General features: G+C 45.9%; 1 protein-coding gene across 1 annotated transcript in view; it reads left to right on the top strand.

Moving 5' to 3' along the window:
* Positions 1-5,940: 5,940 nt before the first annotated feature.
* The window catches only part of MAN1C1 (mannosidase alpha class 1C member 1), a 165,799-nt gene continuing 146,590 nt past the window's right edge, over positions 5,941-25,149 (top strand). Inside the window, exon 1 of the mRNA XM_003809476.7 lies at positions 5,941-6,483. Coding sequence (XP_003809524.2) covers positions 5,944-6,483 — 540 coding nt within the window. The 5' untranslated portion in view covers positions 5,941-5,943. The remainder of the gene's footprint in view (positions 6,484-25,149) is intronic.

Raw genomic sequence — 25,149 nt, 5'->3', positions numbered from 1 at the left:
TGCTATCCATCTCCCACTCCCAAAATAGTCTAGCACAGACTATTGCAATATCCTCTGAAAGGTACCCCCTTCATTCACCCCTGTCTTCCATTTTGTCTTCCACACTGTAGCTAGAGTAACCTTTAAAAGTGTTCATCTGAACCTACCCACCCACCTCCCCCTACACTTTCCCACTCCTACCCTAATTCATCCGGTGTCACTTCTTGTCTTTCTCCATCACTTTCTCTACTCCAGACCTACTGATTTCTATTCTCAAAAGCACCATGTTCCCTCCAACCCAGGCACCTTGCCTGTGCTGCCCCCTCAGCCTGGGCATTCTCACTCTCTTTCTGCTAGGTAACTGCACTCATCCTCAGGGGGAGCCTCCCCTGGCCCACCCAGTGAAGCCTGGGTCCAGGTCCACTGTTACCTGCTCTTAGGGCAATGTTTCACTCTCCTTCCTTTCTCTGATCTCAGCTCATACTCCTTTGGAAGTTATTTGTTTAAACTCATCTTCCCCATGAGACTGTAGGCTTCATGATAGGAGAAATGTGTCTGTTTTTCCTCACCACTGTATCCCTAAAGCTTAGTGTATTGCCTTGGGTTGGGTATATACATCAGGCGCCTTGTACCTGCTTGTTGAATGACTGAATGAACTTATATAATCCTCCCAATGAGCCTGTGATGATCTTGCCTGAGGCCAGTGCTCTTTCCTTGCTCTCACTACGTATAGAATCTGCTCTCACAGCATTACAAGAGGGAGACAGTAGACTCTGACAGGCATAGAGGGCTCTGGATCCTGATTGTCTGGGCTCAAATCTCTCTTCTGACACTTCCTAGCTGTGTGACTTTGGGTAAGTTCCTGAACATCTCTGTGCTTAATGGTACCCCTCACATGGGGTGTTGTAAGGATTAAATAAGTTAGTCTTTTTTTTTTTTGAGACACGGCCTCACTGTATCACCAAGGCTAGAGAGCAGTGGCGTGATCTTGGCTCCCTGTAGCCTCCACCTCCCAGGTTCAAGTGATTCTCGTGCCTTAGCCTCCTGAGTAGCTGGGATTACAGGCACATGCCACCACGCCGAGCTAATTTCTGTATTTTTAGTAGAGACAGGGTTTCACCATGTGGGCCAGGCTGGTCTCGAACTTCTGACCTCAGGTGATCCGTCCACCTTGGCCTCCCAAAGTGCTGAGATTACAGGCATGAGCCACTGTGCCTGGCCAGTTTAGTCTTTAACTTGTTTTTAAAAGGGCTCAATCGCATAGTAAGTTCTCCATCCATCTTAGTAGTTGCTAATATCATTAACAGAAAACACATAGATTCTGTGATTAGATGGGCCTGATTTCTTCTCATATTCGCCCTGTGTGGCTTTGGACAAGTCATGTCACATCCTGAGTCTCAGTTTCCCCATCTGCTAAACTGGGGTCTTGAAACCTACCTCAGAGAGGGCTATTGCGAGGGTGAGATAGGATGTGAGTGAAGCACTAGCACTGGTGCCTGGGGGTTCCCTTCCTGATGGGCTGGATTGGTCTGTGTTTGTTGCCTTTTAGACAAGAAGTTCCATGAAGGTAGGCTTCATGTCTGTGTCAGGGCTGTATCCCCTGCCTCTCTGTACCTGGCACATAGTAGATGTTCAATAAGTAGTTTTTCACTGGATGAATAAATCAATAGTAACAAGGGACCATGCTTTGCTCACCTTTGTGTCCAAAACTAGTGCAATACCTTGCATCTAATTTGAATAAATATTTGTTGACAGAATAAATAGATTTTTTAGAAATAGCTGTTTGTTTCTGTTCCCAGTTCCATTTGAATTTCTGAATTAAACTGAGAAAGATACTGTGAAGGTTAATTTAGTGAGTCAATTTGACTGGGCTACGGGATGCTTACATAGCTGGTAAAACATTACTTCTGGGTGTGTCTGTAAGGGAATTTCTGGAAGAGATTAGTAATTGAATCAGTAAATTGAGTAAAGAAGATCTGCCCTTACCAGTATGGGTGGGCAGCATCCAATCCACTGATGGCTGAAACAGAACTAAAAGGAAGAGGAATGGCAAATCCATGCTCTGTGCTTGAGCTGGAACATCCATCTTCTCCTGCCCTTGGACATCAGCTCTACTGGTTCTCGGGTCTTCAGACTCAGACTGGGATTTACACTATCAGCTCTTGTGGTTCTCAGGCCTCCTGGCTTGGACTGGAACTACACCACCAGCTTTTTAGACCTCCAGATTGCAGATGGCAGATTGTGGAACTTCTCAGCCTTCCATAATCACAGAAGTCAATCCCTCATAATAAATCTCTTTTTATATATCTATATATAGCCTATTGGTTCTGTTCTGGAGAACTCTGATTAATATAGATACTTATAACTCATCCCAAGTCTCTCTAAGCCTTGGTATTCTTATCTGTAAAATGGGGCTATTAATAATTATCTACCACAAAGATTATTCTGAAAAGTAAATAAGACAATATGTATTTGGCACATAGAAAATGTTAGTTCACTGTTGTTCCATTCCCCGAGCTTCAGTTTCTACCTCTGTGAAATGGGCATCTACTCACTCATTTCTTCATTCATTTACTGAGCAAATACAGTGCCCATGTGGAAGGCATTGTGGTTAAGACCCAGGGCAGTTAGAGAAGTTAGAGAGTTAGAGAAGTGAGCAAGCCGTGGTGAAGAACTGAGCATCTGCTTTGGGACAGCACACCAATAGTCTTTAAAAGTCAGTGGGAGAAGAGCCACGGGATGTATGAGGTCTCTGGGGGCTAGAGGTGTGGGGCAAAGGGACCCAGGGTTTCAGAGAGCTTTTTAGAGAGACTGGTATCTCCCTAGCAAGTGATGGTATCAACAACTTGGTGTGATCACCAACATCACATCACTTTGAAATGGAGTTACCTGCTGGGGCCTCTGGTTTTCATAGTCTGAGTTTGAAAGGCACGTCAGTCCTGCTGCAGCCCCACTTTCCACCCTGGCTCACAGGGCACACCAAAGTTTGGTCAGAGTGTCACATCACAGTGAGCATCTAGTTCAAACAGACATTTCCTTCTGAGATTCAGCTCTGCTCTTCTCCCTTTCTGGATCCTACCTTCACAGGGGACTGAACAGTGATTCCCCTACACTCTCAGTGAGGAACAACGCAGATGATGACTCTAATGAATGCTGGGTCCCTGCCTGGTTCTCCAAAGACAAGGTTGCCCTTTCCTGCAATGGGACCCAGTGAGGCGATGCTTGGGTGTTGGAGACATGGGTGAGGCCAGGCCAGGTCTCTGGGCTCCTGCACCCAAATGGGTCACATGCTTATCTCTGATGTGCACAGCTGGCTCCACATCAACCTGCCAACGAAACTCACAAGAGATTGAAATATCTGAATTAGAATTTTATATTTAAGCTGCATATATTTGTGGGATTGGGAAGGATTAGTCATCTCCAGTGACCAAAATGTTTGCACCTGTTACCCACTTTCATTTTCAGTTGAGAGAAAGTTGCATGCCAGGGATATTTAAACATCGAGGGTGGGTCTGCTGTCAGTGGTCTGGCCAGAGGTAGAAGGATGACTGAGTCCCAGCCGCCCATCCCCAGCAGGCCTCAGGGAAGAAGCAAGATTTACGAGGCGAGAGCCTGCCTGGCCCGCTTCTTCTGTCGGGAAAGGCTTCCCTGCAGTATTTTCTGTCTCGTCAACACTGCATTTCATTTTAAATTGCAGCTGAAAGTAGATATTTTCCCTCTTGCCTATTACAAACCTCTTAATTTGTCTCTCCCTCTGCTGTTATTTGTCTCTATAAAGTGTTTTGCATGAAAGACCCACACAGCACAATGTTGCTTCACCCTGGGTTAGGTTTAACAGGAAGGGAAGATGCAGAGACTAAGTCCAAGGAGGAAGATGTGAGGGCCTTGGGGTTGAGGACACGCGTGTCTGGGAGTTGATGCCTGGCTGTTTTTGGAGGTTATCTGTTGCCTGAGTGTCTGTGGGTATGCGGGTGCACATGTCCATGTTTGTACTAATTTACATATATGTCTATGCATACTGTGGTATAATCACTTGGGTGTCCATACCCAAATTAAGTGTATGTTTGAGTGCATGTACACACCCACATGCCAGTCTCTGTGTGCATATAGATCTATGCCCAGACGCAGACATGTGCATATAAACACACGTAGGCATCAAGGTAGACGTCCGTCACATTATGTGTGTGGTCTTCTGTGGACACGCCCGGGGCTCTCTTCCTTTCGCTGCTTCTCAAGGCTGCGGTCAGCCTCCCTCCGTGCTCCACCCAGGGGCCCTGGCCCCGTTTAGGGTTGTGGGAAAAGGAAGGCACGCCAGGGGTCTGCGAGGGGGCCAGTGGAAACACCACCTCCGCCGACCCGGCCGCGGTCACAGCTCTCTGGCTTTGCTCCAGCCACGAGCAGCACCCCTGCAGCCCGGCGTTAGCGCTGAGAAGCCCGGGGCAGCCGCCAGGGCGCGGGCTGCCAGCTCCCTGACAACCCCGGGCTGGCACTCAGGGGCGAGAGAGGTCACCCAGCGACGGGCACACACCTCCAGAGCAACACCGCTTCCGGGGGCCACCAACCCGAGCCTCGCGGGCGGGCTGGGGGGTGGTCTCTGTCGCTTGGGGTCCAGCGAAGGCTGGGCAGTAACCAATGGACGACTGTGGCCCAACGGGGATCCCTCGGATGCAGCCAATGCCCTCGTTGCGCTCTCCGCCCCCGCCCTCGCCTGCCCCGCGCCGCTGGACCATTGGCGCCCGCTGGATGGGGGGTGCGCGCGACGCCTGCCCTTCGGGGAGGGCGGGGCTTGGAGCGGGCTGCGCTCCCGCCCGCGCTCGGCCTCTGCCCCGCCCCCGGACGCGCGGCCCTCAGCCCGGCTGCGGCGCGGCGGCGGCGGGAGGGGGCGCGGGGCGCGCGCGTGGGCGTGGCCGGCGGGCGTGGCCGGCGGGCGGCAGGAGGCGGGGCGGCGGGCGCTGTCGCAGTGAAAGCCCGAGCGGCGGCGGCGGGGACGGCGGTGGAGGCGGCCGGGTGGCTGTGCGCGCGTGTGGGGCGCAGGCTCGGCGGCAGCGGCCGGTCTGGAGCGGCCGCTGCGAGGAAGACAGCTGCAGCGGGGGAGGCGCAGCCAGGGCTGCGCGCTCCGCGGAGCCGGCGGGGCCGGGAACAGGTGATCCCAGCGAGAGCCCCGCGCCCTGCCGAGTTCGAGGGGCGGGAGCCCGCGCTCCCGGGCGCATCTGCAGCCGCCCAGCCGCGGCTCCGGACCCAGGCATCCCTGCGCTGTCTGGGGCCCGGGGGAAGCCCCCTGCCCCCGCAGGCTCGGAAGTGCCAGCTCCTGCTCCCTGGCCACTCCCGGCTCCCAGCTCCCGGCGCCCTGTTCGCGGCGGAGAAAGTTGTGGACGTGTCCCGATAGTCGAGCCCGGGCGCTGTCGCGACCGGGCCGGGTGTGCGCGCGCTCGGGGCGGCGCTGACACGCCAGCCCCCCATCGCCTCGGTCCCCTCCGGAAACTGCTTCTGAAGCTGAAACTTTGGGCGCCCACCAGCGCGGGCGGGAGCCTAGGGGGCGGAGGGCGGCTTGGTGCGGGCCTGCGGGCGCCCCTCGGCGCGGACAGCCGGGACGCCGCGGACGGCATGTGACGGCCCCGGCGGCCGCAGCGCGGGAAGGCGCGGGCCCCGGCGCGGCGGGGAGGGCTCGGCCGGAGGGGAGGCTGCGGCGCGCGGCCGGTCGCTGCGGGCCCGGGCCCCAAGCCGTGCCGCTCCGCTCGCCCGGGCCCCGCCGAGGCCGCTGCGCCCCCGCCTCCTCGCGGGAGGACTCGCTCCAAACTCTCTGAACTTCGGGGACAGTCCCCCGAAGCGGCGAAACTCTCAGGGTTGGCAACCCTGCCTAGGGACCCCCATCCCGGTCGGCGCTCCGGACGCCCTCCCCTCACCGCGCCCCCGCAGACACGTGCCTGGACTCCGAGGGCTTCTGGAGCCCCCGGCCGGGCCACGATGCTCATGAGGAAAGTGCCCGGCTTCGTCCCGGCCTCCCCGTGGGGGCTGCGGCTGCCGCAGAAGTTCCTCTTCCTCCTCTTCCTCTCGGGCCTGGTCACCCTGTGCTTCGGGGCCCTCTTCCTGCTGCCCCACTCCTCTCGCCTCAAGCGCCTCTTCCTGGCCCCCCGGACCCAGCAGCCTGGCCTGGAAGTGGTGGCTGAAATCGCCGGCCATGCCCCGGCCCGCGAGCAGGAGCCGCCTCCCAACCCGGCCCCCGCCGCGCCGGCCCCGGGCGAGGATGACCCCAGCAGCTGGGCCAGTCCCCGCCGCAGGAAAGGGGGGCTGCGGCGCACCCGCCCCACTGGACCCCGCGTGGAGGCCACGGCGGCCCGGGGCAATAGCATCCCGGCCTCCAGGCCCGGGGACGAGGGCGTCCCTTTCCGCTTTGACTTCAACGCATTCCGGAGCCGCCTCCGCCACCCGGTCCTGGGAACGAGGGCCGATGAGAGTCAGGAGCCCCAGAGCCAAGTGCGAGCCCAGCGGGAGAAAATCAAGGAGGTATGGACTCAGCCCCCCAATTCCTCCCACCAACTGCCCCCACTAAGGAGAAAAGACCCTCTGGCGCTCCCACCCCTTTCCCTTGCCTCAGTCACTCCTGGTCCCAGGTCTACTTCTGGCCCTGCAGACTGCACTTTGCACCTTCCCCTTTCCTCCCAAATGTCCCACCTTCTTTCCTCCCTACACAGTTTCCCACCACTCGGGTCAGTTAATCGTCCCCACCGTGACAGATGGCAGCTGAACCCCTAGACCAACTGCCCCCTCACTCCCAGACTCTGGTCTGTCCTATCCAACCCCCAGGCCCAGTGAGCTCCACTCCTTCCCTTTGTGGAGTTGCTAATGAGAGTGGAGTTCAGGTTCCTTAGTGCACCCTCTTTTTGCATTTGTGGACACAGAGCCACTGGTCCCATTCTTTTTCACTGTGTGACCTTAAGTCCAAAACCCCTGTAGGACCTGCTTACCTGAAAACCCAGGATTTAAGGGGGTATTTGGTGTCCTGCAAATATTTTGTAATCTAGTAAGCAACCTACAAACCAGAGGATGTTGTGCATTCTGTTTCTATTGAGCTTATTGAGCTTTGGAACAATTGTACACAATTGTACATAATTGCATATGATGCAGGAAGAGATGATAAAGCAGTGGTCATATTACAGAAGCTCCGAGGTTATTGGCATAATGAAGCAGATCTTGAGCTGGTTCCCTATAGGGATTGTACCAGGAGGGATTTAGAAGGATCACTTTAAGTCTGAGTCTTAGTTTAAGAAATCAAAAGCAAACACAGCCTCACAAGGCTTGAAGACAGTTGCCAGCTTGCCACTGCCACTAAATATTCTGCTGGACCACTGTTTAGAACTGCCTGCGTGCGGATGGTGCCCAGCAATGCAGAGGGGGCTGCAGTGACACCCCCAGGCCACGAGGGGGCCGTGGGCAAGCTGTGGGCCAGGGTCTCCTCCCTAGAAACGAGAGGATGCTCTCCCCTCCCCATGGACTCAAAGGAAAGAAAGGGCTGCTTCTGCCTGGACTTCTTGATTTGCTGCGAAGAAGTCAGCAGTTCGACCCTGATTTCCAGGAAGAGCAGGCAGCAAGGATCAGGACCTGCCCTGTCAAGACCTGCTCAGAGCCGATGGAGGGCTTAGCCAGATTATCCCCTTCTCCTTGTCTGAACCATCCTCCCTTCCAGCGCCCACCTCTCTTCCACTTCTTATCTCTGCTGTTACTCTGTTTGGAGGCTTAACTAGCAATCACAGGACATTTTGTGAAGTTACAATAGGAAGCCACAAGGAAGCTGAGTGCTTGGTGTGTGTGTGTGTGTGCATGTTTGTGTGCTCTCATTTCCAGATTCCTGTTGAAATCTCAGGTTGATTGACAGCTGGAACTTACAGTAGCTAAGTAAGGGGCATTCATTTCTCCCTTTCTTGTTAAGGAACTACGCTGTTGAATACTCACCTGGACCACCCATAGCTCTTTCTCAAAGCTGCTTCTGAGCACAGTGGCTCTTTTTGCCCCTCTCGACCTCCTAGTAGGGCAGTGACCCCCAGTGAAATTACATATAAATTGCATGCATGCAGTTTTTCATGGGGCATCCAGAGGTGCCATCAGATTTTCAAACTCATCCCCCAAAGGATTAAGAATTAACTATCATCTTCCTCAGAAAAGATGCTCTCTGTGTTTGCACTTAGATGGTGGTCCATTTCCGAATGCCAGGGACTGGGGAGTCATGGCAGGAAGGGAGGGCTGGCTAGTAGGGAACTTGATTCTCCCTCTCTGTGTAAGACAATTTATTTTGCCAGCAGAGTCTGGGATGATGCTTGCTGGAGCGGCTGGAGGGTGGGAAGAGGGGTGAGGATTCTGTGCTTTGCAGGTGGGTATAAAATAACATGATGGGAGAAGGTCTAAGTTGGTGACCAGATGTCTGGATCTTTCTAGCTGGCATCTCCTTGCACCCCTGGTACTAGCTGGAGGCATGCTGCATATACTTGGAGTTGGTGTTCAGCTAGCCCTCTCTTACTAATCTTGAAGAAGAGAGGGCTGGTTTCTGTTGTTTTGAAACCTATTGTCTCTTCAGGCTTCCTGCCACTGACCACGCTCTCATGACAACCTGAAAGATGTAGAGTGGGTTTTGGTTTAGTTGTTAACACAGTTACCATTCCTGCTGTCCCACCCCAGGAAGAACGCATATGATGGTTGCTGGAGAATGTCTTTATTTCCTTCACATTTAAATTCTATTTGCGTCATGCCCAGGGGTAGATCATTTTAGAAAGGTGCCTGTTTTCACAAAAGGGACTGTTGCTTTCCTCTCTGGTTTGTTTATTTCCAGACATGGATTGATTAAATCCAAGGAACAGAGGGGGAGCTGGCATCAGATAAAAAAAGGCCTTGTTCTTATAAGATTTTAAAGTGAAAGTAAATATCAGGAGAGAGTCAGAGAAGGTGATAAATGAGCATGAATGAAAACTGGACACTTGGACTCTAGATCAATACTGTGCATTCATGAGCATCCCGAGAGATGGACATGGTCACCAGGTCTGTGTTGTTAAGATGGTTGAGGCTGCAGGTTCTGGGCATGCATATGTCAGGAAACACTCTGTCACTAGAACCAACTATTTTTCCTCACTTTCCAATTTTGGAACCTTGGCAAAAGCAATGTGGTGGAGAGAGGAGACCCACAGAACATGGGTTGGAGTTTCAGCACACTCTCAACTGTCTGACTTTGGGCAATCCACCTCTCCTTCCTGGACCTTCCTGTAAAATGGGGTGAGGGAGAGGAGAATAAGCTGGTTATAGACCCTCTTGCTTCTGGCCCTGGCCCCTAAGTGAACTGCCAGTCTGGTCAGGGACTCCATAGCGGTTGGGCTTTCCGAACTCTGTTTTGAGATATCTTGTACTGGAAATCAGGGACAATGGTGTGGTGGTAGTGGTGGTGTTGATGGGGTCGTGATGTTCACTGCTGTATCTCTGTCTAGCACCTATCCAAGAGTAGATATTCAGGTAGTTGGTTAAGTTAATTATTCCCATTACCCTCAGCTTGGAATCACGAAGAGTAAAGGTGTTGGCTGGAATGTAAAGGGGTGAAGGCTTGGTAGTAGCCTTGCCTTTCAGATCTGAGGATAATATAGGAAATGGGGGATGTCATTCATAGGCGGGTTTCTTATGGATTCAAGTTCAAACAGACTTGTCTCACACATGGGAATGTACAGCTTTTCAGGGTTATATCTCAGTGGAAGAATGCAGACTGCCCTGGGTCCTACCCGTGATGCTCGGTTGTGTTTTTGTTGTTGTTGTTGTTTTTGTTTGTTTGTGTTTGTTTTTTTTTTAAGACGGAGTCTTGCTCTGTCGTCGAGGCTGCAGTGCAGTGGCGTGGTCTTGGCTCACTGCAGCCTCCGCCTCCCAGGTTCCAGGTTCAAGCGATTCTCATGACTCAGCCTCCCAAGTAACTGGGATTACAGGCGCCCCACCACACCTGGCTAATTTTTGTATTTTTAGTAGAGACGGGGTTTTGCTGTGTTGGCCAGGCTGGTCTCGATCTCCTGACCTCAGGTGATCCATCTGCCTCAGCCTCCCAAAGTGCTGAGATTACAGGCACGAGCCACCGCGCCCGGCCAGTGCTTGGTTGTTGTTCTGGGGAACCTCAGTTCCTTCCAGTGAAGGGGGCTTTTTATAAAAGGGAATTAGGCAGGCTGGGGCACTGAGCACACGGTACTGGAGTTGGGACTTGCCCTTGCCCATATGGTGTTTTCAGACAAACCTCAGAAAGGGCTCCTTCCTCTGGTTAGGTGCAGCACCAGCATCACTCCAGAGTGCAGGGCTGGGTGAGGAGAATGTGGATTGAATTTCCCCACCTTCCCTGTGCTGTTGGCCCAGTGTTCTTGCAAACCGCTGTATGCTGCAGTTCTGTTAAGAATCCAAGCTGGGTCAAGTCCTAGCTGTTCCATCAACTCTGATTGGAAATTCCTGTTTATTACTGGGCCTCAGTCTTCATGGTAAACCAAGAGGCTGGCATTTAGGGGACCCTTCTCTCTTCTCTTCCACCTCTTTACTGTTTGTTTATGGATCTGCCCAAGCACCTAGAATAGGGTCTAACATTTAGTTGGAACTCACCTACTTTAATGAATGGCTACATTAAAGATCTATAAACTAACAGTTAAGGCTGCTAGTGGCCAAGGCTGGGTCTTCTCCCTTAGGATACCTGGAATTCAAAGGACCCTCACAGTAAGAGCTGTAGTCAGGTTTAGGGGCTTAGCGGCTCAGTGACCCAAGAGGCCTTTTAGAAGTTGCAGCAATTTTCCGAGGGTAAATCTGACTTGAGGGAGTGGAGGTGACACTCATGAGTAAAATCTCTCATGCCTAGAGAGCAGGCATCGGAGGGTGCCTGTAACTTGGCAGGGAGGGAGCACCCCAGCTCTTGCCCTCTGTGCCTGCTGTGTTCAACCACCAGGGTATTGCTGGTTATGATATGTGACAGTGTCTGAATAAGTCATCTTGGCAAATGATCTTTGCTCCCCATTAACGGGCTGGTTCGTTAGTCATGTGTGATTTTTTTCTGTTTTCTCTGTATATCTGATTTATCGTCACTAGTGCCAGGGACAGGTAGGAAAATTAAAAGGCTTTGTAGCATGTGAATCTGAGCCTGTGAGATGTTCAGGATAATTAATATTAGGAACAGCTCAGATTTAAATAGCTTTCCTTCCAAGAGCTCTGTTTGAGTTGTAAATCCATTCAAGATCCTTTCCCTCCTCCCTGGCCCTTCAGTCTCTTCAGTTTCCCTCTTGTCCTGCTCTACAGTGCATTTAACATAGGTGGAGACTGGCCTGTAATAACTGGACAGGCCCCTTGGAAAACCCTTACATCCTCAGCCCAGCCACACGCCTCCTCCTTCCGTAGGACCAAGTATGCAGTTGAGTAAAGCTTAGCACTTGTCCCTACCAGGTATACAACTTAACTCCCACACGTTGGTTGGGTCTCTGCTTTCATTTCTAGTTGTACCATTTGAGGGAATTAGGCATTCCAGGAGCAATTGCATCTCAGGCCCCGTATTCTTAACTCTGTCTTTAGTGTCAGGGCTAGAAACAAATAGAAGGATGATTTTTAAAAGTCTGCTGCCTATTTCACAGTATAGTTAGTGGTGGTGGGGGGGTAAGAATATAGATTCCCCTGTGGTTTTCACAGTGACTGATTTACATCCGAGTTCAAGAAATGCTTTTTCTCTAGCTTTCCCAGAAGACAGATCCATTACTCCACCAAAAATAAATATTGTGATATATATCAGGCATACGTTGCTCAAAGGGACTTACATCTTTTCTCTTATTGAAAAAAATAAATCAGTCTTGCAGATTGTAAAGCCCCTGTGCAGGGAAGCTGCTTGGTAATCCAGGTGAGCACCCAGCCTTGTGGATACTGACGCTGGCTTGGAGAAGAAACCTCTCTTTGCATCCTAAGTTGAATCTGTGTTAGAGGAAGTGTTGGGAGCTTTAGGCTCTCCCTGCGTTGCTTTCATTGGCAAAATTGGGAAGGATTTCCCAAGGGAATGACGGACGTAGGCTAGTTGCCTCAGGCGAGCTCATGGATTTATGATTAAATTTCTTGAAAACAGGGGCCATGCATGGAGCAGGGACAAGTGTCATGAGTCAAGGATTGTTATCTTTCCAGTTCTGTGCACCTGCAGTCCAAAAAGACCAGGATCATTCAAACAATAAGCCCTGGTTCTTGATTCTCTGCTATTCCTGGGCCAAGCAAGGCCTTTATGCATAAACATTTGCATAATTTGGGGAAAAGAAACAACAAATGTTCTTAGCTCTGTATTGCCATGCAGATGATGGTAAGAAGCCAAACGGGAGACTCCTCAAAGAATTCCAGGGACTCAAGGAACTTAGGCCCCTCCATCTTCCTCCTCACTCCCCCTTCACTCTGGGGGCTGGTCAGTAGCTCAGACAGCAGGGTTTTGGATGTCCTAAATGTAGAGTTGATGCAACTGAGATTGCTGTTAAGTCAGACCTGCTTTGGTGTCTCCACCCTCAAAGAGAATAGAAGCCACAGAGACCACAGCCTCAGTGTGGGGACTCAGTTGCGGGTGTTTCCTCCCCTAGAAGGCTGTTGCCTAAGATTTGATTGAGAGCTCCCCACACTTGGCAGGCAGGTGGTCAGAACAGTTCTTACTCACAAGGGGGTCTGAATTTCTTAACTTGGAATCTTCTTTAATTAAAGGCTACAACCAGGGCAATTGTCCATCTGTTTTAGTGGTAACTTTTACAGAAGAAACTTTGCTATATTGATTAGTGCCCGCCTTGATAGATGATCAATAATTGTGCTTTTATCTGGCATCTTCTTGGGAGTCAGCTGCTGCCAAGGCGAACCTTCTGGGCAAACAATTGTCACTAAATAGCAACCATTTTCAATGGCCAAATAAAAGGAAGTTTTTCTCTCCTCCTTCCACCTCTGCCATGTTCTTAAGCATCATGCTAAACACAAATCATTCTTGCTGGCCTCGTGGTCGCCATAAAATCCACTGTACAATGCAGCGATGTCCTGTTGGGGCTGATGGGTTGTATCACTAAGACTGTTTGCTTCCCAATGTTTGTTCTTTGTGATCTCATCTTATTTTTTATACAACAACCTTGTGTTGTAGCTACTATTTAAGTATAATTTATTAATACATATAGCGAAATGCACAGTTTTTTGTTTTTTGTTTTTTTTGAGATGGAGTCTTGCTCTGTCTCCCAGGCTGGAGTGCCGTGGCACAATCTCTGCACACAGCAACCTCTGCCTCCTGGGTTCAAGCAATTCTCCTGCCTCAGCCTCCCGAGTAGCTGGGATTACAGGCACCTGCCACCATGCCCAGCTAATTTTGTATTTTTAGTAGAGATGGGGTTTTGCCATGTTGGCCAGACTGGTCATGAACTCCTAACCTCAGGTGATCCACCCGCCTCAGCCTCCGAAAGTGCTGGGATTACAGGTGTGAGCCGCACCCAGCCAAATGCACAGATCTTAAATATACAGTTTGCTGTATTTTCAGAAATGCAGAAAACCGTGTAGACCATAGTCGTATCATATACAGAACATTTCCATCATCTCAGAAAGTTCCTTTGCTCCTTGCCAGACGATTCCCCCATCATAAACCTCTCACCTAGCCCCTATCACAGTCTTGATTTCTATTAGCTGAGATTAGTTTTGCCTGTTCTAGAACTTCAGAAAAATGGAGTAGTAAGCCAGGTGCAATGGCTCATGCTTGTAATTCTAGCACTTTGGGAGGCTGAGGTGGGAGGATCACATGAAGATAGAAGTTCAAGACCAGCTTGGGCAACATAGCAAGACCCTGTCGCTCTCTCTTTCTCTATATATAAAATAATCAGGCGTGGTAGTGTACACCTGTGTTCCCAGCTACTCAGGAGGCTGAGGTGGGTGGATTCATTGAGCCCAGGAGTCTGAAGCTGTAGTGAGTTTTGATCAGGCCACTGCACTACAGACTGGGTGACAGAGGGAGACCCTATCTCAAAGAAAAAAAAGGTACAAAATAAGTGGAATAGTACAGTCCATGCCCTGTGGACAAGGCTTCCTTCATTGAAGACAGTTTTTGAAATTGATCCATATTGTGCATATCAGTACTTCATTCCTTTTTATTGTTGAGATGTATTCCATTGTATGATCGTACCCCAATTTGTTTATTCGTTCACCTGTTGGCCTTTTGAGTTGTTCTGGCTATTGTGAATAAAGCTGCTATAAACATTTTATGTACAAGTCTGTGTGTGGGCATATGTTTTCATTTCTTCTGTATAACTAGGGGTGGAATTACTGGCCCATAGAGCAGATGTGTGATTGACTTTATAAGAAACTGGAAGCGCTTTCCCCAAGTAGTTAGACCATTTTATACTCCACCAGCAATATGTGAGAGTTCTGCATCCTTGCCAACACTTGTTATTGTCAGCCTTTTTAGGTTTATAGTGATATTTTGTTGTGGCTTTAATTTTTGTTTCCTTGTTAACTGTTGATATTGAATGTCCTTTCATGTGTTTATTTGCTATTTCTTTCTTTTTTTTTTTTTTTTTGAGATGGAGTCTTGCTCTGTTGCCCAGGCTGGAGTGCAGTGGCACGATCTCAGCTCACTGCAAGCTCTGCCTCCTGGGTTCACACCATTCTCCTGCCTCAGCCTTCTGAGTAGCTGGGACTACAGGTGTCCACCACCACGCCTGGCTCATTTTTTGTATTTTTAGTAGAGATGGGGTTTCACCGTGTTAGCCAGGCTGGTTTCAATCTCCTGACCTCATGATCCGCCCGCCTCGACCTCCCAAAGTGCTGGGATTACAGGTGTGAGCCACTGCGCCCGGCCGTTTATTTGCTGTTTCTGTATCTCTCTTATAAATGTCTGTTTAAAACTTTTGTTCTTTTTTAATGTCAAAAACTGGTCTATTTACTGTCTTATTGAATTGCAAGAATTCTTTATATATTCTAGATACAAGTTCTTTAACAGATATATGTATTATAAATGTTTGTTCCCAGTCTATGGTTTGTCTCTTCATTTTCTTAATGGTGTCACTCAAAGAGCAGAAGTTTTAATTTTTATAAAGGCCAGTGTATCAGTATTTTCCTTTTGATGAGTGCTTTCTGTATCTAGTTTAAAAAAATCTTTGCCTACCCCAGGTTATGAATATTTTTTAATTCCAGAAGCTTGATCATTTCAGTATTTACATTTAGGTCTTTCATTGACTTCAAGTTAATTTTTGTATATAATGTAAGGTAGGAGTTAAAGTTCACTATTTGCTATTTAGATGTCCAGTTGTTTATCACTATTTGTTGAAAAAAACTTTCCTTTCCCTGCTGAATTGCTTTGATGCCTTCGCTGAACTAATTGACTATGTACAATATGGTTTTGTTTCTGGATTCTTCCACTCTAGTGATTTATCTTTTATGTCATTCCATTCTTTTCTCTTCTCTTCTCTTCTCTTCTCTTGTCTTCTCTTCTTCTCTTCTCTTCTCTTCTCTTCTCTTTTTCTCGCTTTGTCACCCAGGCTGGAGTGCGGTGGTGTGATCTCAGCTCACTCCACCTCCCAGATTCAAGCGATCTTCCTGCCTCAGCCTCCCAAGTAGCTGAGACTACAGGCATGAGCCACCACGCCCAACTAATTTTTGTATTTTTAGTAGAGACGGGGTTTTGCCATGTTAGCTAGGCTGGTCTCAAACTCCTGACCTCCAGTGATTTGCCCGCCTCAGCCTCCCAAAGTGCTGGGATTACAGGCGTGAGCCACTGTGCCCAGCCAATCCATGCTTTCTTGATGCTATAGCCTCATAGTAAGTCAGTCTTGAAAACAGGTAGTGTGATTCCTCCATCTTTGATCTTCTTTTTCAAAATTGCTTTGGCCATTGTAGTTCCTTTGCATGTCTGTATACATTTGAGAACAAATTTGTCACTTTCCATGAAAAATCTTGCTGGGAGGCCAGGCATGGTGGCCCACACCTACAATCCCAGCATTTTGGGAGGCCAAGATGGGTGAATCGATTGAGCCCAGGAGTTCCAGACCAGCCTGGGCAACATGGCAAAACCCAATCTCTAAAAAAAAAAAAAAAAATACAAAAATTATCCAGGCATGATGGTTCCTGCTACTGGAAAAGCTGAGAGGTGGGAGGATCACTTGAGCCAGGAGGTTGAGTCTGCAGTGAGCCATGATTGCAACACTGTACTCCAGCCTGGGTGACAGAGTGAGGCACTGTCTAAAAAACTGAGATTTTGACTGAGTTTGACTTGAATCCATAGATCAAATTGTTATCGTAACAGTATTGGGTCTTTCATTCTATGAATGTGGTATCTGTCTCTATTTATTTAGATTTTCTTTAATTTCTCTCAACAGTGTTTTGAATAGTGTTTATGTTCAAGAGAGCTTTAATGTATTTCATTAACTATATTTTACTTTTTAAATATTGTAAATGATATTCTTTATTTTTATTTTTAAATATTTTTAAAATTTCATTTATTTTTATTTTTATTTTTGAGAGGGAGTTTCGCTCTTGTTGCCCAGGCTGGAGTTCAATGGCGTGATCTCAGCTCACTGCAAACTCCGCCTCCCGGGTTCAAGCAATTCTCCTGCCTCAGTCTCCCGAGTAGCTGAGATTACAGGTGCACGCCACCATGCCTGGCTAATTTTTGTATTTTTAATAGAGGTGGGATTTCACCATGTTGGTCAGGCTGCTCTCGAACTCCTGACCTCAGGTGATCCATCTGCCCCTGCCTCCCAAAGTGCTGGGATTATAGGTGTGAGCCACCACACCCAGCCATTTTAAAAATTTTAATAGCTTTTGTACTGCAAGTGGTCTTTGGTTACATGGATGAATTATATAGTGGTGAATTCTGAGATTTTAGTGCCCCCTTAATCCAAGTAGTATAGATTGTACTCAATATATAGGATTTTTTTAATCCCTCCCCCTTCTGAGTCTCCAAAGTCTGTTATATCACTTTATATGCCTTTGTATAGTCATAACTTAGCTCCCATTTATAAGTGAGAACATACAATATTTGGTTTTCCATTCCTGAGTTACTTCACTTAGAATAATGGCCTCCTGCTACATCCAAGTTGCTGCAAAAGATGTTATTTCATTCCTTTTCACAGCTCCGTAGTATTCCATGGTGTATATATACCACATTTTCTTTATCCACTCATTGGCCAATGGACACTTAGGTTGGTCCCATGTCTTTGCAATTGTGAATTGTGCTGCAGTAAACATGCGTGTACATGTGTCTTTTTCATGTAACGGCTTCTTTTTCTTTGAGTAGATACCCAGTAGTGGGACTGCAGGATCGAATGGTAGATCTACTTATAGTTCTTAAAGGAATCTCCATACTGTTTTCCATAGAGGCTGTACTAATTTACATTCCTACCAGCAGTGTATGAGTGTTCCCTTTTCACCACATCAATGCCAATGTCTATTGTTTTTTGACTTTTTAGTAATGTCATTCTTGCAGGAGTAAGGTTGTGGTTTTAATTTGCATTGTGGTTTTAATTTGCATTTCCCTGATGATTAGTGATGTAGAGCATTTTTCATATGTTTCTTGGCCATTTGTATATCTTTTTTGAGAAATGTCTATTCATGTCATTTGCCTACTTAATTAATTAATTTATTTTGAGACAGGGTCTCTCTCCGTCACTCAGGCTGGAGTGCAGTGGTGCGATCTTGGCTCACTGCAGCCTCCGCCTCCCAGGTTCAAGTGATTCTCCTACCTCGGGATTACAGGCATGTGTCACCATGCCTGGCTAATTTCTTGTATTTTTAGTAGAGACAGGGTTTCACCATATTGGTCAGGCTGGTCTCGAACTCCCTACCTCAGGTGATCTGCCCACCTCGGCCTCCCAAAGTGCTGGGATTACAGGTGTGAGCCACTGTACCTGGCCATTTGCCCACTTTTTAATGGATTTTTTTTTTTTTTTTTTTTCTGATTTGAGTTTCTTGTGGTTTTTAGACACTAGTTCTTTGTTGGGTATATAGTATGCAATATTTTCTACCATTATATGCATTGTCTTTTTACTCTGATGATTATTTCTTTTGCTGTGCAGAAACTTTTTAGTTTAACTAGATCCCATTTATTGATCTATTTTTGTTTTTATTGCATTCGCTTTTGGGGTCTTAGTCATGAAGTCTTTGCCTAGGCCAATGTCCAGAAGAGTTTTTCTGACATTATCTTCTAGAATTCTTATGGTTTCAGGTCTTAGATTTAAGTCGTTGACTCATCCTGAGTTTGTTTTTGTATAAGATGAGAGATAGGGATCCAGTTTCATTCCTCTATGTGTGGCTAGCCAGTTTTCCCAGCACCATTTATTAAATAGGGTGTCCTCTACCCTATTTAAAAAATAAATATTTTTATATGCTTCATCAAAGATCCGTTGGTTGTAAATATTTGGCTTTATCTATGGGTTCTCTATTCTTTTCCATGGGTCTATGTGCCTACTTTTATATCAGTACCATTCTATTTTGGTAACTATAGCCTTGTGGTACAATTTGAAGTCTGGTAATGTGATACCTCTAGATTTGTTGTTTTTGCTTAGGTTGGGCTTTGGCCATTCAGGCTCTTTTTAAAATTTTCATATTAATTTTAGGATTATTTTTTCTAATTCTGTGAACAACGATGTTGTTATTTTGTTTGGGATTGCATTGAATCTGTAGATTGCTTTGGGCAGTATGGTCATTTTCACAATACTGATTCTTCCAATCCATGAGCATGGGATGTGTTTCCATTTGTTTGTGTTATCTGTGATTTCTTCCGGCAGTGTTTTGTTGTTCTTCTTGTAGAGAAATTTCACCTCCTTGGTTAAGTATATTCCTAAGTTTTTTATTTCATTTTATTTTTGCAGCTGTTGTAAAAGGGATTGAGTTATTGACTTGATTCTTAGCTTGGTTGTTGTTGGTGTATAGCAGTGCTACTGATTTGTATACACTGATTTTGTAACCTGAGACTTTAATGAATTTATTTATCAAATCTAAGAGTCTTTTGGAGAAATCTTTAGGATTTTCTAGGTATACAGTCATATCATCTGTGAACAGTGATAGTCTGACTTCCTCTTTCCCAGTTTGGATGTCCTTTATTCCTTTCTCTTGCCAGATTGCTCTGGCTAGGACTTCCAGTACTATGTTTTTGTTTGTTTGGTTGGTTTTTTTTTTTTTTTTTTGAGACAGAGTCTCGCTCTGTTGCCCAGGCTGGAGTCCAGTGGCACGATCTTGGCTCACTGAAACCCCCACCTCCCGCGTTCAAGTGATTCTTGTGCCTCAGCCTCCTGAGCAGCTGGGATTACAGGCATGTACCACCATGCCCAGTTAATTTTTTGTGTGTTTTTAGAAGAGACAGGGTTTTGCCGTGTTGCCCAGGCTGTCTCAAACTCCTGAGCTTAGGCAGTCCACCCGCCTCAGCCTCCCAAAGTGCTGGATTACAGGCGTGAGCCACCGCACCCAGCCCAGTGCTATGTTTAATAGAAGTAGTGAAAGTCGGCATCCTTGTCTTGTTCCAGTTCTTAGAAGGGAATGCCTTAAACTTTTCCCCATTCAGTATGATGTTGGTTATGGGTTTGTCATATATGGCTTTTATTATTTTGAGATAAGTCCTTTCTATGCCTGGTTTGTTGAGAGTTTTTGATCATAAAAGGATGCTGGATCTTATTGAATGCTTTTTCTGCAACTATTGAGATGATCGTATGGTTTCTGTTTTTAATTCTGTTTATGTGATATATGACATTTATTGACTTGTATATGTTAGACCATCCCTGCATCCCTGCTATGAAACCCACTTGATCATGGTGTATTACGTTTTTGATGTGCTGTTGGATTTGGTTAGCTTGTATTTTGCTGAGGATTTTTGCATCTGTATTCATCAGGGACATTGGTCTGTAGTTTTCCTTATTTTTGTTATGTCCTTTCCTGGTTTTGTTATGAGAGTGATACTGGCTTCGTAGAATGATTTAGGGAGGATTTCCTCTTTCTTAATCTTTTGGAATAGTTTCAGTAGCTGGAGTGTAGTGGCGCGATCTCAGCTCACTGCAACCTCTGCCTGCTTAGGTTCAAGTGATTCTCCTGCCTCAGCTGCCTGAGTAGCTGGGACTACAGGTGTGTGCCACTACGCATGGCTAATTTTTGTATTTTTTGTAGGATGGGGTTTCACCATGTTGGCTAGGCTGGTCTTGAACTCCTGACCTCAAGCGATCCACCCACTTTGGCCTCCCAAAGTGTTGGGATTACAGGTGCGGGCTGCCGTGTCCAGCCCCAATTCTTCTTTGAATGTCTGATAGAATTCAGCTGTGAATCCATCATGCCCTGGGCTTTTTTGTATGTGTGTGGCAATTTTAAATTTACTGATTGAATCTTGCTGCTTGTTATTGGTCTGTTTAGGGTTTCTGTTTCTTCCTGATTTAATCTAGGAGGGTTGTATGTTTCCAGGAATTTAGCAGTTTTCTTAGATTTTTCTAGTTTATGTGCGTAGAGATGTTTGTAGTAGTCACGAATAATCTTTTGTATTTCTGTGGTGTTGGTTATAATACTTTGGGTTTCATTTCTAATTGAGCTTAGTTGAATCTTCTTTTTTTCTTGGTTAATCTAGCTAATGGTCTATCAATTTTGTTTATCTTTTCAAAGAACCAGCTTTTTATTTCATCTTTTGTATTTTTTTATGTTTCAATTTCATTTACTTCTTCTCTGATCTTTGTTATTTCTTTCCTTCTGCTAGCTTTGGGTTTGGTTTGTTATTGTTTCTGTAGTTCCTTGAGGTGTAACATTACGTTGTCAATTTGTGATCCTTCAGACTTTTTGATGTAGGCTTTTAGTGCTATAAACTTTCCTGTTAGCACAGTATCCCAGAGTTTTGATAACTTGTGTCACTGTTAACTCATTTCAAAAAATGTTTGAATTTCCATCTTGATTTTATTGTTAACCCAAAATCACTCAGGAGCAGATTGTTTAATTTTCATGTATTTGTACCATTTTGAGGGTTCCTTTTGGAGTTGATTTCTAGCTTTATTCCACTGCAGTCTGAGAAGATACTTGATACAATTTTGATTTTTTTTTTTTGAGACGGAGTCTTGCTCTGTCACCAGTCTGGAGTGCAGTGGCACAATCTTGGCTCACTGCAACCTCTGCTTCCCAGGTTCAAGTGATTCTCCTGCCTCAGCCTCCCGAGTACCTGGGACTACAGGTGCGTGCCACCACACCCAACTAATTTTTGTATTTTTAGTAGAGATGGGGTTTCACCATGTTGGCCAGGACGGTCTTGATCTCTGACCTCATGATCCACCATCCTTGGTGTCCCAAAGTGCTGGAATTACAGGCATGAGCCACTGTGCCTGGCCACAATTTCGATATTTTAAAAATGTATTGAGGCTTGTTTTGTGTCCTATCATATGGTCTATCTTGGAGAATGCTCTATGTGCTGATGAGAAGAATGTGTATTCTGCAGTTCTTGGGTAGAATGTTCTGTAAATATCTGTTAAGTCCATTTTTTCTAGAGTGTAGTTTAAGTCCATTATTTCTTTGTTGATGTTTTGTCTCAATGATCTGTCTAGCACTGTCAGTAGAGTATTAAAGTCCCTCACTCATTTCTTAGATCTAGTAGTAATTGTTTTATGAATCTGGGAGTAGTGTTAGGTACATATAAATTTAGGATTGTAATATGTTCTTGTTGGATTGATCCTTTTATCATTATGTAATGACCTTGTTTGTCTTTTTTTTTTTTTTACTGTTGTTGCTGTACAGTCTGTCTTATCAGATATAAGAATAGTTATTCCTGTTTGCTTTTGTTTCCATTTGTGTGGAATATCTTTTTCCACCCCTTTACTTTGAGTTTATATGAATCCTTATACGTTAGGTGAGTCTCTTAAAGACGCAGATATTTGGTTCGTATTCTGCCATTCTGCCAATCTGTATCTTTTAAGTGGAGCATTTAGGCCATTTATGTTCAACATTAATACTGAGATGTGAGGTGCTGTTCCATTTATCATGTTGTTACCTAGATGCTTGGTTTTTTTCTATTGTGTTGTTGTTTTATAGGCTCTGTTTTATGCTTTCAAGAGGTTCTGTTTTGGTGCATATCAAGCTTTGGTTTCAATATTTAGAACTCCTTTTAGCATTTCTTGTAGGGCTGGTCTGGTAGTGACAAATTCCCTCACCATGTAAATGATATTCTTTAAATATTTGTTTTCCAATTGTTTGTTGCCAGTACATAGAAATATAATAGGGTTTTTTCTGTATATTGATTTTGTATCATATGACCTTATTGAACCAATTTATTATGTATATATATTTTTTGGTAGCTTTCTTAGGATCTGTTATGTATACAATCATGTTGTCTATGTCAAGACAGTCTTACTTCTTCCTTTACAGTTTATATACTTCTTATTTCCTTTTCTTGCTTCATTGCGCTGACTGGGACTTCCAGTTCAATGTTAAAAAGAAGTAGTGAGAACTGACATCTTTGCCTTGTTCTTGATCTCGAGGGAAAAGCAGCCAGTCTTTCGTTATTAAGTATGTTGTTAGATGTAGGTTTTTGGTAGATGCCTTTTATCAAGTTGAAGTTCACTTTTATTCCTAGTTTGCTGAGGTTTTTATCTGTATTGGGATTAAATTTTGTCACATGCTTTTTCTGCATCTATGGAGATTATATTGTTTTCCTCTTTAATTCAGTCAATACAGTGAATTATATTTTTAAAAGAATGCTAGGCTGGACACATGGTGGCTCACACCTGTAATCCTGGCACTTTGAGAGGCTAAGGTGGGAGGATTGCCTGAGCTCAGCAGTTCGAGACCAGCCTGGGCAACATGGTAAAACCCCATCTCTGCTAAAATACAAAAAATCAGCCGGGCTTCTTGGCACACGCCTGTAGTCCCAGCTATTCAGGAGGCTGGGGCATGAGAATTGCTTGAACTAGGGAGGTGGAGGTTGCAGTAAGTCGAGATTGTGCCACTGCACTCCAGCCTGGGCAACAGAGCGAGACTCTGTCTCAAAAAATAAAATAAAATAAAATAAAATAAAAGAATGCTAAATCAAACTTGCATTTGATCTTCTAATATTTTTGTTAAGGATTTTTGCATCTATGTTTATGAGGGATATTGGTCTATAGTTTTTTTTTTTTGTAAATCCTTTGTCTGGTTTTTGGTGTCAACGTTATGTTGACATCATAAAATAAACTGTATGTTGACTTGTATTCAATGTCCCTTTGTTTTCTTTCTTTCCTGATACAATGTCTCACTATGTTGCCTAGGCTGGCCTCGAACTCCTGGGCTCAAGTGATCTCCTGTCTCAGCCTCCAGAGTAATGAGGACTACAGATGTGTGCTACCATATACCATGCTCAGCTTCTCTGTTTTCTGAAAGAGTCTGTGGGATACTAATGTTTTCTCTTTCTTAAATATTTCATAGACTTCATCAGTACAGCATTATATAAAGCCAAGAAGATTTTTTTGGGGGGGGTTAATTATTAATTATATAACAGATATAGGGTAGTCAGAATTTTTTGTGGCACTTTTCTCAATATGTATTTCAAGAAATTTGTCTATTTCATCTAAGTTGTCAAATTTACTGGTCTAAAATTGTTCCTAAGATTCTCATTCTTTTTTCTTTCTTTTTTTTTTTTTTTTTTTGTGTGTGTGTGTGAGACAGAGTCTCACTCTGTCTCCAAGGCTGGAGTGCAATGGTGCGATCTTAGCTCACTGCAATCTCTGCCTCCTGAGTTCAAGTGATTCTCCTGCCTCAGCCTCCCAAGTAGCTGGGATTACAGGCATGTGCCACCACGCCTGGCTAATTTTGTATTTTTAGTAGAGACAGGGTTTCACCATGTTGGTCAGGCTGGTCTCAAACTCCTGACCTCATGTGATCCACCCACCTCGGCCTCCCAAAGTGCCGGGATTATAGGTATGAGCCACTATACCCCACCTCATTTTCTTTTTAATGTTTGTGAGATCTATGGTGGTATTCCTTCTTTAATTCCTGTTATGGCAATTGCTTTTTCTGTTTCCTCTTAAAAATAATTTATCTCGGCTACTGGGGGAACCCACCCCCAATATTTCAATGTAGGTTCTTTCTATTTTCCATAAGTGTCAGCTGGCTGAGAAATAAAAGAGTACCAAGAGAGGAATTTTACAGCCGGGCCTCCGGGGTGACATCACATATCGGTAGGACCGTGATGCCCACCTGAGCCACAAAACCAGCAAGTTGTTATTAAGGATTCTAAAAGGGTAGGGGGTGTACGAACAGGGAGTAGGTCACAAAGATCACATGCTTCAAAGGGCAAAAGGGAGAACAAAGATCACATGCTTCTGAGGAAACAGGACAAGGGCAAAATCAGAACTACTGATAAGGGTTTATGTTCAGCTGTGCACGTATTGTCTTGATAAACATCTTAAACAACAGAAAACAGGGTTCAAAAGCAGAGAACCGGTCTGACCACAAATTTACCAGGGCAGAGTTTTTTCCCTACCCTAATAATCCTGAAGGTACTGCAGGAGACCAGGCCGTGTTTCAGTCCTTATCTCAGCCGCATAAGATAGACACTCCCAGAGCGGCCGTTTATAGACCTCCCCCCAGGAATGCATTCCTTCCCCAGGGTATTAATTATTAATATTCCTTGCTAGGAAAAGAACTTAGCGATATCTTCCCTACTTGCACGTCTGTTTATAGGCTCTCTGCAAGAAGAAAAATATGGCTCTATTTTGCCCAATCCTGCAGGCAGTCAGACCTTATGGTTGTCTTCCCTTGTTCCCTGAAAATTGCTGTTACTCTGTTCTTTTTCAAGGTACACTGATTTCATATTGTTCAAACACACATGTGTTACAATCAATTTGTACAGTTAAGACAATTATCACAGTGGTCCTGAGGTGACGTACATCCTCAGCCTATGAAGATAACAGAATTAAGAGATTAAAGTAAGACAGGCATAAGAAATTATAAAAGTATTATTTGGGAACTGATAAATGTCCATGAAATCTTCACAATTTATGTTCCTCTGCTGTGGCTCCAGCTGGTCCCTCCGTTCAGGATCCCTGACTTCCCACAACACTCGGCCAGGCATGGTGGCTCACGCCTGTAATCCCAGCACTTTGGGAGGCCGAGGAGGGTGGATCACTTGGGGTCAGGACTTTGAGACCAGCCTGGCCAGCATAGTGAAACCCCATCTCTACTAAAAATACAAAAATTTGCCGGGCATGGTGGCATGTG

This window comes from Pan paniscus, chromosome 1, assembly GCF_029289425.2.
Source record: "Pan paniscus chromosome 1, NHGRI_mPanPan1-v2.0_pri, whole genome shotgun sequence".
NCBI lineage: Eukaryota > Metazoa > Chordata > Mammalia > Primates > Hominidae > Pan > Pan paniscus.
Note: the sequence above shows the minus strand (reverse complement) of the source record. Positions and strands in the feature narration are given on the sequence as shown.